Consider the following 15,024-nt stretch of genomic DNA (forward strand, 5'->3'; position numbering starts at 1 on the left):
CACCATGCCCGAATAATAAGAAAACCTACATTTTAAAACATAAAACTAAAAACGTATCTAGAAAGACATAACACAGTTACCTTTTTTTTCTCCTTGAGATAATTAACCACAATATGTGGATCTACTTTGGTATAATAACACAAACAGGAAAAAAACCTTATTATAATCACACTACTTTTGGCTCTGGAATATATGTGCAGTTCTAATTGTTGCCCATGTTCTTATGAAAACCTAAAACAAGTTAAACTAGAGAGTTAGCTACAGTGGAATAGTGAGGTTTTGCCTGAAGCCAATTCTTTGAAAAAGTAAGATTTTTCATTAGGAAAGACACAGACAGATATATAATCATTGTGAAGGAAGCATAGGAGGACTATGAGTCATAGTTATTATCATTAACGTGTCCTTCTTTAAACTTAAATCCTATATTGTTTCTTTTTTCTGAAGCTTTCAGAGGCTTCCTGCTAACCTCAGAAATCCAATTCTGGGGATATGAAGTCTTAAAAAAAAGGAGAACAATAATAAAAGTAAACACTGAATGCTCACCCTGGCTCTAGTCTTCCTACCACCTCTTCCGCCTCAGCCGCTACCCCTGTCTCCTCTGCAGTGTTAAACTGCTGTCTGGTTAGGCCGCCCTGCCCAGCACCTGCTCACCTCGTTCATCACGGGCTTCCCTGTGCTCGCAGCAGTGACTTCTGAAATGTCCTCACACTCTTCTTAACATTGACAAATCTCACTCATTCCTTAATGCTCCATACTCATTTTGATACTCAAAATGGGGACAGGTAGTCTTTGCTGTTGCCTTTCATTTAATTCTAAATATTTACTCTTCCATTTTTTTTTAGTGATTTTTGGATATATCTGTCTTATCTCTCCAGAAGTTCATGTAAGCCTTACTATATGAACCCAGAAGTTCATATAAGCCTTACTAATCTTGCATTTTGTTCTTGAACCCATTTAGTCCTTATCTAAAAAAAAAAAAAAATTTAAATCTTGCATTTTTTCTCCCTAGTATATCTTGGTCATTTTGATCCTGTTAAGAAAACTGATTTCAAATACCCTATTAGCTTCAAATATGATATTCTCTCCTAGAATAATAATTCAGGTTTCTTTTAGCACATCTAATTTAACCTACGACATAGTTCATATAAATTTTGATAGATATTCTTCGTTTTTTGTCATCAGATATATCCGAGATAAAGTAAGAGATGTTCTTCTGGAGCAGAGAATTCTGTCTAGTAGATTCCAGTGGTCATAGGAAAGTGAGACACCTGGGACATTTATCTTCATAATCTATGATGCTGAATTCTAGGGACTTTCTGACTTTGAACTTGCCTGCCTCATAAATCTCTACTTAGTAGTAGTCATTTTCTCCACATGAAGCAGCCAAGTGTTTGAAGATCCATAAATCTGGATGAAATTGATACCTTTGTGCATGCAATGGAAAATTGCTTTATAAGAATATGTAGAACAACCACAAGGTTCAGATCTTGAGAATTTTAAATTTAAAAAATTGTGGGTTTTTAACTGATTTTTATTATATTTTTTGTTATATGTTTTCTTACAAACACAAGATTTTGAACTTTTTGGTGTTTTGCTTTGTTTTGGGGGATTATAACTCTAAATCTGTAGATTTTTGTTGCTATATGTTATGACCACCATCTAGCAAGTATAAATAAGTAGCTGAACACAGTATAAGTGCTTTTATCACTTAGGAACTTAGCAGTTTTAGTATGTCCTTAATGAGAGGAAATCCTTCAAAATGTAAGTTGACCAAAGTGTTTTTTTTTTGTTTTAAAGATAAGCAGCAACATCTCAGAAGGAGCCCTTTCTCCTGTCACTAAATATAAATAAACTTACCTCACCTGGTGGATTTTCCATTTTCTAATAGCAAATTGGGCCACAGGGTACAAAGATGTGGTCTTTAGAGCCACAGAGATCTTGGTTTATATGCTTCCTTCTTTATTTGTTACCTGCATATCCTTGAGCCTTAACCTGACCTGTAAGGTGGAGATGGCCATGCCTAATCTCACAGCCTATTGTGAGGAATCAGTTAAATGAGACAGACTGTAAAGCACATAGGGTCAGCAGTAATGTTATCTGTTATCACTGGGGGGATGTTGAGCCTACAGCGTGTATTCATTTGCAGTAAGTAGTCTTGAGGGGGCAGTATAGGTGATTTGTTCCATTGTGGGGACGTAGGCTATTATTAAATTGCTTTAAAAATCAGAATTTGAGTTCATTTCTATAGTAATGCTTATTTTCAACTCATTTGCTAAATATCTCTCTTAATTAGTCCACGAATCTTCCAGCTCAAAGCTAAAAGTTCAGGTTCTGATTGTACCAGGTGAGATGATAAAAATGTAAATGTAATGGGAAAATTCAGTTTTTCACTTTCCAATAAAACATCGGCCTCTGTCTCAAACTAATTTTGAGATGCCTTTCCTGAAGAATTCTTGGTAGAGTACCGCCACTGTGAATATTCTCGAAGCAGGAAATTGAAATATTTTTATTACAAGGCTTATCTCATCTATAAAGTGAAGATAGTCCTCAATATCCCCCTCGCCCACAGGTGCCCTTTATTAACTTCATAGAGGCACCAAAGCAACTGGGACAATATGTTTCTTTTCTCGTGTGTTCTGTTATTGTTCATCACAGCAGGGTGTTTGTCCCAATTTTGCTGCGAACCTTGAGGTTATTTTTGATGCGTTCTTCAAGTGTAATGGAATATGTATTTCATCCTCTTTTCTCCATAATTTCACTAAAACAAAGGGAAGCTAGTCTTGTATCTTGTACAAAGAATTAATGCTAATGGACAATAAAATAGCTAATTAGAAACCCACATGGTGATGTTTTATTCCATTTGTAATTATTATTTTCTTAGACAGGGTCTCACTCTGTTCCCCAGGCTAGAGTGCAGCGGCGCAATCATAGCTCACTGCAGCCTGGAATTCCTGGGCTCAAGCGATCCTCCCACCTCAGCCCCCTAAGTAGCTGGGACTACAGGTGGTGCAAGCCACCATGTTAAGCTAATTTTTAAAAATTTTTTTGTAGAGATAGAGTCTCGCTATGTTACCCAGTCTGGTCTTGAACTCCTGGCATCAAGCAATCCTTTCTGCTCAGCCCATAGGTGATTTGATGTCTCATAGAAGTTTTCTATCAATAGTTATTTATTCCAAGCCTTTTTTCCGTGCCATCTTGAAAGATGTCAGAAAAATTAATTCCTTAGGGATAAATACTTATAAATCATAGCCTCTTATAGTGCAGTAATCAAGTTTTCTCATGCCTCAGAAGTATACAATGTATGCGAATACACATCTGGCAGCAGGCCAGTATTTTGCTTCCTTAATCCTTCTTTCTTCATTTTACCTAGTTCAGGTTTGAGTTGCACTTAAATAAACTCTACTCGACAGCAGGTTGTGTACTTGAAAAGGAAAAGGCATCCCTAGGTGGTAAGAAGTTAATATCATTTTCATTCAACAACATACACAGGTGCAGACTTTTACTTTGTGCATTCAGATCAATGAGTGAACTTTTCTCAGGGAAATCCAGGTGAGCATTAAGGCTGAGAGCAGGGAGCATCGTTTTCCAACAAAACAGATAAACCTGGTGTCTTAGTTTTTTTTGTGGTGCTATAACAGACTACCACAAGCTGGGTAATTTATAAAGAAAAAAAGTTATTTGGCTTGTAGTTCTTGAGTCTGGGAAGTCCAAGAGCATGGCGCCAATATCTGGTGAAGGCCTTGGTGCTGTGCCATCCATGGAGGAAATCAGAAGGGCAAGAGAGGGCCAAAATCTCTTTTATTATTATAACAACCCACTCTTCACAATAATGAATGCATTTTCTCAATAATGATATTAATCCATCAGCTCTTAAAGTCCTTACCTCTCAACAGTGTTGCATGGGGGATTAAGTTTCCAACACATGCATTTTAGGGGACACATTCAAACCATAGCACCTGGTTACTAAACGTTACTTGTCAAAAATACCTTTTTGCTACATTCAGAATATTATAATGTGTATTTTTCTCAGAAATTCTGGAGGGATTTAGAGTAATTCTTGCTATTCATGACTCAGAAGGCCCTGATTCCCATTGATTCTTTAAGGGGCTAGATTTAGGATCTGTGACAACAGGAGCCTTCTCTCTCTTCCCCCATTATGTACTCTTTTTGGCATTGTATTCACGATACATACACGTAAAATGTCATATTTGCCTTTTGCCCTATAGTACAAATAAACAGTTTAAATGTTTTAACTTGCTTCCATACGAGACTAAAATTTACTTTGTGTTCAATTTAATAGTGGAAGACCTTGTTCAGTTAGCATATGTCTTTTATGAATAGTTGGTATTTGTTCACATAAAATAAAATGACTTTCACCCACTTCTCAGGAGGTGGGGGGAGGAGACCAGCCTTGTTTCTAAAGACGATATTCCTGCAATAAATGTGAACATTTGTGTTTAATGTGCTGCTATGATAAATTATTTATATCCTTGTAGGAAGTCAAATATTATTCAGATAGGAATGCGTATGTGATACATTTTGTAACGTTTAAAATGATAAAAATAGAAGAAAAATACAATAATCCACCCAGTTAACTCTGTATTTAAAGGAAAAGCTGAAGATTTGAAATTCAAATATGTCTTTATTTTATAGGTGATGAGAGAATGGGAAGAGGCAGAACGTCAAGCAAAGAACTTGCCTAAAGCTGATAAGAAGGCGGTTATCCAGGTAAAACCTGAACCTGCTTCCCACCAAGCAGGACAGACAGCAGCTGTTCATCGAGTGATTGCATGTCTGCTGCCCCCTCGTGCGTGATTATCCATATTCCCATGAATGTGGACTGTTCCTAATTACGGCCTAGTAATTGAGTCTTGTCAGCCCTGCCTTTTGTTTGCTCCCAGTTATTTCAAGTTGTGATTCATTGCCATAAAACTCATACTGCTATTTACAGTCCACTTTTTATTAATAATTATCTTTTCATTGCCATAAACTTCTGCTACTTCTCCCCCTGGCAAAAAAATGACATGAGAATTTGAATTTTTGACTGAAACCAATCTCAAAATTACGTTAATTAAACAGAGAGATTATCATGGTCAATTCCATAAAGTACTTTCAGTAAGAGAGGAATTTTTAAAAGTATGTATAATGTGAGCATTTCCAGAGTACATAAATTTATCTAACATTATCATTAGTCAACTCAGTCTTCAGGGACCTCTAAACTACTGATTTCCAATGAGAGATTAGGTTTGTTAGGGAGTGGAGAGTGCAAGAAAGGGAAGTTAACTATAAAACATGCAGTGTTAGTGAAGATGTTGGGATGACTATGCAACCTTTGTAAGAGTTTTTATCACTTGAAAAAAATGGAAAAAGAAGTCCCTTTCAAAAGACTTCAACTTGCTGTTCCATCCTACTTGTGCAGTCCTGATAGACGTGTGTGTTTCTGATGGCAGCATTTCCAGGAGAAAGTGGAATCTCTGGAACAGGAAGCAGCCAACGAGAGACAGCAGCTGGTGGAGACACACATGGCCAGAGTGGAAGCCATGCTCAATGACCGCCGCCGCCTGGCCCTGGAGAACTACATCACCGCCCTGCAGGCCGTTCCTCCTCGGGTAGGTCTCGCCTCACTTCAGGTCACAACACAGGCAGTAGGGCTGGGGCCCTGCGGAGTGGAAGCCATGCAAAAGAAATTAGGAGAAATGCCAGGAGTGCCTTATTCCCAGGTTCAACCCCTTGTCCATTCCATCTTGAAGGTCAAGGGGTCACACGGCATCTGCCTTCACAGGGCCATCTCAGCACAGTAGACGCTGGCACTTCTCCACAGAGCAGTCAGTCAGGCTTCCAGGGGACTCATACTGCAAGACCTAACTTAGTATTCCTGAGGGAATAGCACTATGCTATAATTGAAATGCAAACCACAAAAGCTGGGAGGACGTCTTAGTCCCTTCAGGCTACTATCACAGAAAACCATGGCGGGGATGACTTGTGAGCAAAAGAAATTTATTTCGGCCGAGCACGGTGGCTCACGCCTGTAATCCTAGCACTCTGGGAGGCTGAGGTGGGTGGATCGCTCAAGGTCAGGAGTTCTAGACCAGCCTGAGCAAGAGTGAGACCCCGTCTCTACCAAAAAATAGAAAGAAATGATCTGGACAACTAAATATATATATATATATTTTATATATATATATATATATATAAAAAATTAGCCAGGCATGGTGGCACATGCCTGTAGTCCCAGCTATTCGGGAGGCTGAGGCAGGAGGATTGCTTGAGCCCAAGAGTTTGAGGTTGCTGTGAGCTAGGCTGACGCCACGGCACTCACTCTAGCCAAAAAAGCGAGACTCTGTCTCAAAAAAAAAAAAAAAAAGAAATTTACATACGTAACCTAAACATCTGTACCCCCATAACCTGAAATAAAAAAAAAAGAAAAAAAAGAAATTTATTTCCCATGTTCCGGACACTGAGAAATCCAGGATCAAGGCACTGGCAGATTTGGTGTCTGGTGAGGGCCTGTTTCCTGGTTCACAGACCCTTTTTACAGAGTCTTTTGCCGTGTTCTCCTATGGTGGAAAGAGCAAGGTAGCTCTTTGGGGCTTCCTTATGAGGATAATAATCCCATTCGTGAGAGTTCTGCCCTCTTGATGTAATCACTTCCTGAAGGCTCCACCTCTCATACCTTCACGTGGTGGGTTAAGTCTCAACATATGAATTGGGGGGAGGGGACACAAACATTCAGTCCACAGCAAAGGATCTTAGCAGTAACCTAGCTCAGTCCCCTCATCCTGTTAAGTCATGTAAATGAGGTCAAGGAAAGTTGAGCCTTGGCTGAGTTTGAGTTGTAAAAACTTTTAGTGGACTAGTAGGAACTAGAACTCAAAGGCGGGGCATGAGGCAGTCTCATCCATCCTGATGTCAGCAGTGACAAAGCTTATTGGCGGTGTTCAGTGATCATTGCCCAAATGGCTTACCAAGTGGTGCAGACATAGGTCTCTTCACCAGCACTCAGTGGGAGAGTTTGCTTTGAACGTAAGGAATGTTCTGAGCATATGTGTATTTTATGTCTGCTTGTTCTATCCATCATTGAACAAGGGATAGTGAAAGCTCTGACTGTAATTGTGAACTGACGTATTTCTCCTAGCAATGCTATCAGTTTTTGCTTTGTGTCTTTTGAAGCTTTGTTTTTAGGTTTGTAAATGTTTAGGGTTGTTATGCCCTCTTTGAGTCCCTTCTCATGAAATGACCTTTTTGTCCCTAGTAATATGTTTTGCTCTGAAAGCTACTTTGTCTAATACTAATAAATCTACTCCAGCTTTCTTTTGATTAATGTTAGCATAGTATTTTTTTCCATCCTTTTCTCCATCCTCCTACTTTCATTTAAACTGTCTTTATATGTGAAGTGCATTTCTTATTAGAGAGCATATAGTTGAGTCTTGTCTTTTAATTGAAAGACCATGCACATTCAGTGAGGTTATTAATATGGTTATGGCTCCATCTATCATATTTTTATTTGTTTTCTATTTGTCCAATCTGTTCTTTGTTTCTTTTTTCCTTTTTTGGAGGCAGGGGAATTAATTGAATTTTTTTTATGGTTCTCTTTTATTTCCTTTGTTGGCTTATAAATTCTATTTGTTATTTTAGTGGTTGAATTTAGGTTTATAGAAAACATTTTTAACGTATCACAATGATATTATACCAGTTCAAATAATATTTTACTACTTCACAGATAGTATGAGAACGTTACAATAAAGTACATCCATTTTTCCTCTCTTACTCTTTGAGCTGTTGTCATACTTTTTCTATACTACACTGTTGTTATTTTTCTTTAAATAGTAATCTTTTGAAGAGTTTTTAAATAATAAAAAATAACATATATGTTTATCTATGTAGTCACCATTTCTGGTACTCTTAATTCTTTGTGCAGATCCAACTGGTATTATTTTTATTCTTCCTGAAAGATGTGCTTTAAAATGTCTTGGATTGTGTGTAGGTTCGTGGTGAATTCTTTTGCTTGGGTATGTCTGCAAATGTCTTTATTCCACCTTTGGTTTTGAGACTTTTTTTGTTTTTGTTTTTTTACTGGGTATAAAATTCTAGACTGAGGATTTTTCTTCCACTACTTTAAAGATGATGCTTCATTGTCTGTTTATTTGCATTGTATACAACGGGAAATCAGCCATCTTGATCCTTATGTCTCTGTAAATAATGTCTTATTTTAAATCTGACTGCTTTTGCAGTTTTGCCTTTGTCACTAGTTTGGAGCGATTTGATTATGATAGCCACGGTGTAGTTCAGTCTGCCCTTAATTCTGTCAGGCCGTGTTTCATCTCATCATCTCACATACTATCTTTTTCAAGAATATCTCGAAATTCACTCTTGGCTTTTTTTTTCCCTCCCTAATATCTTCCATATTAATTTTTGAGCCTATGGAATATAGTTTTAAAAACTGTTTAAATATCCATTTTTGCTAATTATAACATGTCAGTCAACTTTGAGCCAATTTTGACTGGTTTATCGCATCATTTCATGCCTTGTAATTTTGTATTCTATGTCAGACACTGATTTTTACTTTGTTGAGTGCTGGGTGTTTTTGTAATATTCTTGAGCTTTGTTCTGGATTGTAGTTAAGTTAGTTGGAAATAGTTTGATCATTTTGGATTTTGCTTTTTTTAGATTTGTTAGGTGAATTTGGAGCAGTTACCTGCCTATAGCTAAATATTCCCCACTAGTGAGGCAGGACCCTTCTGAGTAATCTACTGTGAATGTTAAATTTTCCCATCTGTCTGGGAGAAACAAGTACTGGTTCATTTCTCTGTGAGCTTCTGGCACCATTACCTCTGCTGCTCTTGGGTGATTTTTTTCCCGTGGTCTCTGTTTCTTTCACATGTGCGCCCTGGTCATCACTCGGCCCCATTCTCAAGGGTCACCTTTTATAAATCTCTGGGTTTTCCTTCAGAGCTACTCCCTCCTCACCCTTACTCTGTACTGGGAATTTTAGCCACCTTGTTCTCTCCCAGCTCTCACTGCACATCCTTGACTCTGGGAGTCCCCCAAGGTCTGCCTGGGTTCCCCCTTCTTGAGCCGTGGCCGGGAAATGCAGGGCAGTAGGTTTGGCAGCTGCAGGACCTCATTTCTGCCCTCTTTCTCAGAGATCACCATCTTTCCCCTTGTGTCTGACATCTTGCCAAAACATCGTTCCATGTATTTTGTCCATTTATTGGTTGTTTCAGACGGGAGAGTAAATCCCATTCCTTTTTCTCAATCTTGGCTGAAAGTAGAATTCTTTGTGTATTTTGTTTAACTAAACCAAACAGCCACTTGCACTGGTTTTCTTCACCATTTTAATTTTTCTTTCTGTGTATAAAGTTATACTGCACTGAAAGCCACGAGCAGCCCTGGAAGAGCTCCTGGCGTTGTTCCAGGTAGTAAGATAGTGTTGACCCTGTTCTATCCATGACCTCACTACAGTCCCCGGAGATGGAGTGGCTGGTTCAGGGTGACACCGCTGGTAAGGAGCAGGGTAGAGCCATGAATCACCGCCGCCCACTGCAGGGCTTTCTCACTAAACCAGACTTCCTCTCCGAACAAAGAGCTTTTGAAAGAGAATATTCACATTAGCGTTTGCATTTTCTGTTGGCAAAAAAATCTCTGTCCTAGCAAGGCACGACTTGGTAAAATTCTATTTATGTCTCTCTGCAGATAAAAGTTGCTTGGTTCCTCTCTTTTTTGGAGGAACACACTTTCAGGGAAGGAGCTGTGGGGATCATTCGCCAGAGCAGGGCAGTGGGGTGGGTGCTGAGACCAGAGCCTTAATAGCACACACGATGTGAAGTGTTGCAGCTAAAAGTCCAAATTCCTGAAGTCAGATCTTTGCTAAATGGTCACTGATAGGGCTGAAAGTAAGATGAGGACTGAGTGGCATCCCTAACAAACGCACATTTAAACTCTTTCAGTTTAGTCTCGTCAGCCATCACAGGAAAGGTGCTGGCAAGAAGAATGTTGGACAGAGGTTCAGCTTTTATCAAAGGGGACAGTTTTACTATTCTTTGTTTGTTTATGTAGCCACTCTAGCATTCTTTTGAGGGGATAATTTCAGATTGGTCCTAATGGTTCTTTTGAGTCTGTTGATCACTTCATATGAAATTAGCATGTTTATTTGAAAAAAAAACTTGATTAGGAAAAACTGTTTTACTGTTTTAAAAAAATCAGGTTCCTATTGATTGATCCAAGGATTCCTGTTAACTTTCTTACCTCAGAAATGCATAAATCTCTTCTTCATAATAAAAAAGTGGGGCTGGGTAGTCACGGGCCTGAAATCTTGGGGCATTACCTGCCATTTTTGTTAAGTGACCAGCTTTGAGTGTTCATTTAAATTTTAATGTATGGTTGGACATGGCAGCTTGGAAAGTGCAAGAAAATTTTAAATCCCTTCTTGAGGACTTTTATACATTGCTCTTGAAAGACATAAATCAAGACCTTGCCAGTGATTGAGGAAGGCCACATCTTTGGAGCCATACATAAATATTTCTGAGATCTCCCTCATCCTTAACACAGTGGCTGAAAAATACAAAATACTGTGTTCAGTAAATGTTATTTCAACATAAGTAAATAAATCGGTAAAAGTGTTTTCCTATACATTCTATAGCTGTTATCACTTTTAGAATTATCATGTCTTTAACCCTTACCAAACTTTATCATGTATTCCCAGACTTGCAAATGTGGGATTCCCAAACAACATGGATTATTTTCAATCTTTCTGAAGCTCAGATTTAATTGATACTTTTATTCATGTTTTTAAATCTAAACTTGAAACTATTATGAAGTGATGTTCTTGTGCAGCTAGAATTGCTATTCTATTATGAATTTCATTTTGTAAGTTCCTATGTCTATGTGTACTTTATGTTCCAAATTTTCTGTTTAATTATGTACCTGTACACTGATACACTGACCAACCTAAAAATGGGCTATTTTATTCATCTTTAGAATCATATACATTTAAAATAAACACTTCAAATATTACAGTAATTAAAAGTTTCTTTTTTCTTTCTTTTTTTTTTCTGAGACAGGATCTCCCTCTGTTGCCCAGGCTAAAGTGCAGTGGCATCATCATAGCTCACTGCCTCAAAGTCCTGAGCTCAAGCGATTCTTCAGCCTCCAGAGTAGCTAGGACTATAGGCATGCACCACCGTGCTCAGCTCATTTTTCTATTTTTTGTAGAGATGGGGTCTCGCTATATTGCCCAAGCTAGTCTTGAACTCCTGGCCTCGAGTGGCAATCCTCCTGCCTCAGCCTCCCAAAGTACTAGAATTACAGGTGTGAGCCACTGCACCTGGCCTGAAACACTTTCATTTTTTCCAGAATGAAAAAAAAAAAAAGATAGAGCAAGGCTGTGTCTTTGCATTTGGGATAAACTCTTACTCTGTTGAGGGCTAGTGACTCTTCTAAGGGCCAACTCCTTAGAAAATCAAGGACTTACACTTTTTCCCCCCCACAGAAAAGTTAAATTCCTCTCCAAAGTTGCATCACACATGTTTAACTTCCATTGCCTTTGGAGGCCTCTGAGCTACCGAACTTAAGCACTACTTAAAGCCAAACTCATCATTCATTAACCAGCTCTGCAGTCCTGTGCTTCCTGCTTCATGTTTTCTCGGGGCTCATACTCAGGCTGCTCATAGCTTCATGAAATAGGAGCTAAATCCTGTCTGAGCCTTCTCTCTTACAACTGTTAGGGTACTGCTTCTTCACAGATGTGGAGAAGATGATGCTATTTTCTGACTGTTGAATGTTCTCTGTAATCTGAAGAGAAATTAGACTTGCTGTGGGAACTGTACAGTTAAACCAAAGGCTGGATAGGGATTTTTTTTTTTTTAATAAACTTTCTTCTGTAAGCCTAGGTCTCGGAAAACCAAGCAGCCTCTAATTAGTAAGAATAGAACTGTTTAAAAGATATACAACCAAACCTTTCCTTGTAATTCTGAGATTTTTGATGTTTTTATAGATACTTAGTCTAAATCTTCCAGTACACAGTATCGTAGTTATTATCCTGACTTCAACTCCTTTTAAGCATTTTCTAAGTGGAAGTGAAAACATTTTCATGTACATCTGTCTATTTGTGCCAGTTGTGTTGTTTTGATTTTTCCAGTGTCTCTCAATTGCAGCCATTTTTATCCATGGTGAATTTTATTTCATTCTTGTGTTCACTGCTTCACACTCAGACTCTCAATATTTGAGTAAAAAATTTTTGGCAGTTTCTATAACACCATTATCCTTTCTTTTCTCATTTTTGAGTATTTCAGCCAAACGTTACATTTTCTTGAGATCCCTAAAATCTTCTTTATAGAATCCTGTAGTAAAACATGAATGTTGTGAGACTCTTCATTAAGGAACATGGTTTTGTCACTAAGTGGAGATTTTGCTTGATGCTTTTTGGTGAATTCTAGTGACAGGGCAATAAATGTTCAATGAGAAGCAGCAATCGTTGGAGACAAAAAGGACAGGAATTAATGGGTACTTTGTAGCAGGTGATGCCATGGGGAGGTTCCAGCTAATCAGTATTTAGTCACAATGGGATGTCGATTCCAATTAAATCAGTCTGTGGCCAATATGAGAGATGGTGTAACTATAAGTTTTCTAAAGCAAAAAATAAATTGCAGTGCTATGTTAGTTTTTACGTGATGTTACTGATTATCCTTCTCCCTACAGCCTATCATTTTCTACTCATTCCTTTTGATTGCAAAGCAAATATCAAGCATTTTATAAAATGCGTGTCTGTAGCATGTATCTCTAAGGTAAACATGGGACATCTGTACCTCAATGTAATGGATGATAAATGAGTTAAGAATTATTTGCTAAGTTCTTAATATGTGGAGAGATGAACACAGCCATGTTTAACGCATTCTACCAGCAAGTTTTGAATATAGTCAAAACTTTTTAAAGCTAATCAGAATGTGCTTAAACATTAAAAGACTGGTAGGTTAAAAATCATCTTTTAGAAAAGTCAGTAATTACCCTTATGCCTTATGCATTTCTTATTTACTCAATCACAATTCATTTATTTTTAGTTGAGATTTGTATAAATCGGTGAGCCCAAGGGGGCTGGTTAACTTGAGAGCTTTTCATTGCAAACTCAGTAACAAACAGTGGGTGGTAAGAAAAATGAGAGAATTAGCATTTGTTGAACCAAATCCTATAAACTATGCTGAATGGGGTGCATGCTATTTCAGTAAAGCCTGTCAGTATTAACTCCTTCCGTTTGAATGTTTACCAAGCTCAATAGACAGATCTTGCTGCAGACCAATGGGAAGTATGTAACCAGAGACACTAGTGTTTTCTGGTTTTAATTAAGTTAAATAGAAAATTAAGAAGTATGTTGGAAAGGCATTAGCTTGAAAGCTATCCTGTGCCTCTGAGACTGTATTCATCACCCAGATTGCCTCAACAGCAGAGCCTCACTCAGTCACTGCCTTCGAAATGCAAATAGATTTTCATCAGATGCTGTTAAAAACTGTAGCACCAAGATGCTATCCTTTCTTCCTATAAACATACATATTTATATGTGAATACCTATTTTCATTTCATCCTTGAAAATGAAAACCTATTATGCAGAGAGAAATATTTAGGTTTGTAGACAAGTACATGGCGCACTATTTAAAGATCTAATGATTATTCACTTGCCTGGCATTAATGATATTTGCCCTCAAGAACAGATGGGCAGCAAGGGGTCCTGACCCAAAAAATGTGTGACACACACACAGATACACACACACACAGACGACACACACAATTTCACGTAGATTTCAAGGGGTTCATTCATTTTGTGAAGCTTAATTATGGATCCTAGTTTAAAGATACTAGGTAATATGGATTTTAAGAAGCTTTATCTTGAGTTTTCTTATATAAATGTTTTTAAATCAACAAAAACCCATGGAGTTTCTGATAGGTCAAAACACTAGCTGGGTGTGAGAGGAGAAGAGAGTAAAATTAAAAGACATACAAATGTGCTTATCTTTGAACATTTTAACCAGTTAGAGAATGTATGAAGCAAGAATGCCAAAGTTTAAGTACGAATATGCAAAATTAAAGCAGATTGCTATAAATCTCAAAAAGTCAAGAATATGTCACAGTTGGCATTTGTTGGATGATCAGACCATTTGACAAATCTTTTCAAGGGTTTGTGTTCGTTTAAAACATCTTTTGTTTACAATTTCTTCTGCAATTCTCTGAGATTTGCCTTCTGGGTTGCATTAATAATCCTGTTCATCGTTAAGAGCTTCAGCATGTTTTACTGCTTGACTTAACCAGACTTGAGTATGTACAAGTCCAAACAATTTCTAGTCCTTTTGTGCTCACAGGTCAGAAGATCTTAGCTCTATATCCATTGTATGCTGAAGTTTGTCTGAAAGCGTAAATTACCGGGTTGATCTGGTGCTAAATTTCAGTTCTATATGCTGTGTTCTGATTTATAGCTGTGGTCTGTGTAACCAAAATAAATCATTCCTGAGAACTAGCAAAATATCCTGGAAACAAATTATGATTTTTTTCTTGTCAAATACGAGATTTGACAAAAGGTCACTGATTCATGAGAAACAGGATTAAAACCACTCTTATTTTCTACCTTTTGTATTACATGGTATAAACACCTGTCTTTAATTCCCAAGTTTGTCATCTGTATAATCTGTAACTAGGAAAAAGTAACTAAATAAAGGGCTTCTTCCAACTTCATCTACAAGTTGAGGTTAATTTTTCTACTCTTTTTGCAATTAACATTGGTCTAGCTTTTGTTAGCCATAATTTGAAAAGCAAAAGGATTAATTGAAGGCTGAGACAAAACTGTGAAGTAGGAAAATGTCTTTCCCCTCCAAGAGGAGAAAGATTGTTAGGGGAAGATACATGAAGGCTTTGGTGGCAGGTCCCAGTGAGGAAGTGATCTGCTTCCATGGGAAGGAGGGGACAGATGGGGATGACGTTCTGGATGCTGCTGTGTCCTGTTATAGCACAAAATGAGAGCCAAAGCAGTAAACTGGACATCTG

At 37.9% G+C, this 15,024-nt stretch overlaps 1 protein-coding gene across 4 annotated transcripts in view; it reads left to right on the forward strand.

Moving 5' to 3' along the window:
* Positions 1–15,024, forward strand: part of APP (amyloid beta (A4) precursor protein) — a 269,005-nt gene that overhangs the window by 184,034 nt on the left and 69,947 nt on the right. For all 4 annotated transcript variants that reach the window (XM_012640140.1, XM_012640141.1, XM_012640142.1 and 1 more), the window contains 2 exons: positions 4,654–4,728; positions 5,451–5,609. In XM_012640140.1, coding sequence (XP_012495594.1) covers positions 4,654–4,728; positions 5,451–5,609 — 234 coding nt within the window. The remainder of the gene's footprint in view (positions 1–4,653; positions 4,729–5,450; positions 5,610–15,024) is intronic.

The sequence above is a fragment of the Propithecus coquereli genome, unplaced genomic scaffold (genome assembly GCF_000956105.1).
Source record: "Propithecus coquereli isolate 6110/MARCELLA unplaced genomic scaffold, Pcoq_1.0 Scaffold149, whole genome shotgun sequence".
Classification (NCBI taxonomy): Eukaryota; Metazoa; Chordata; class Mammalia; order Primates; family Indriidae; genus Propithecus; species Propithecus coquereli.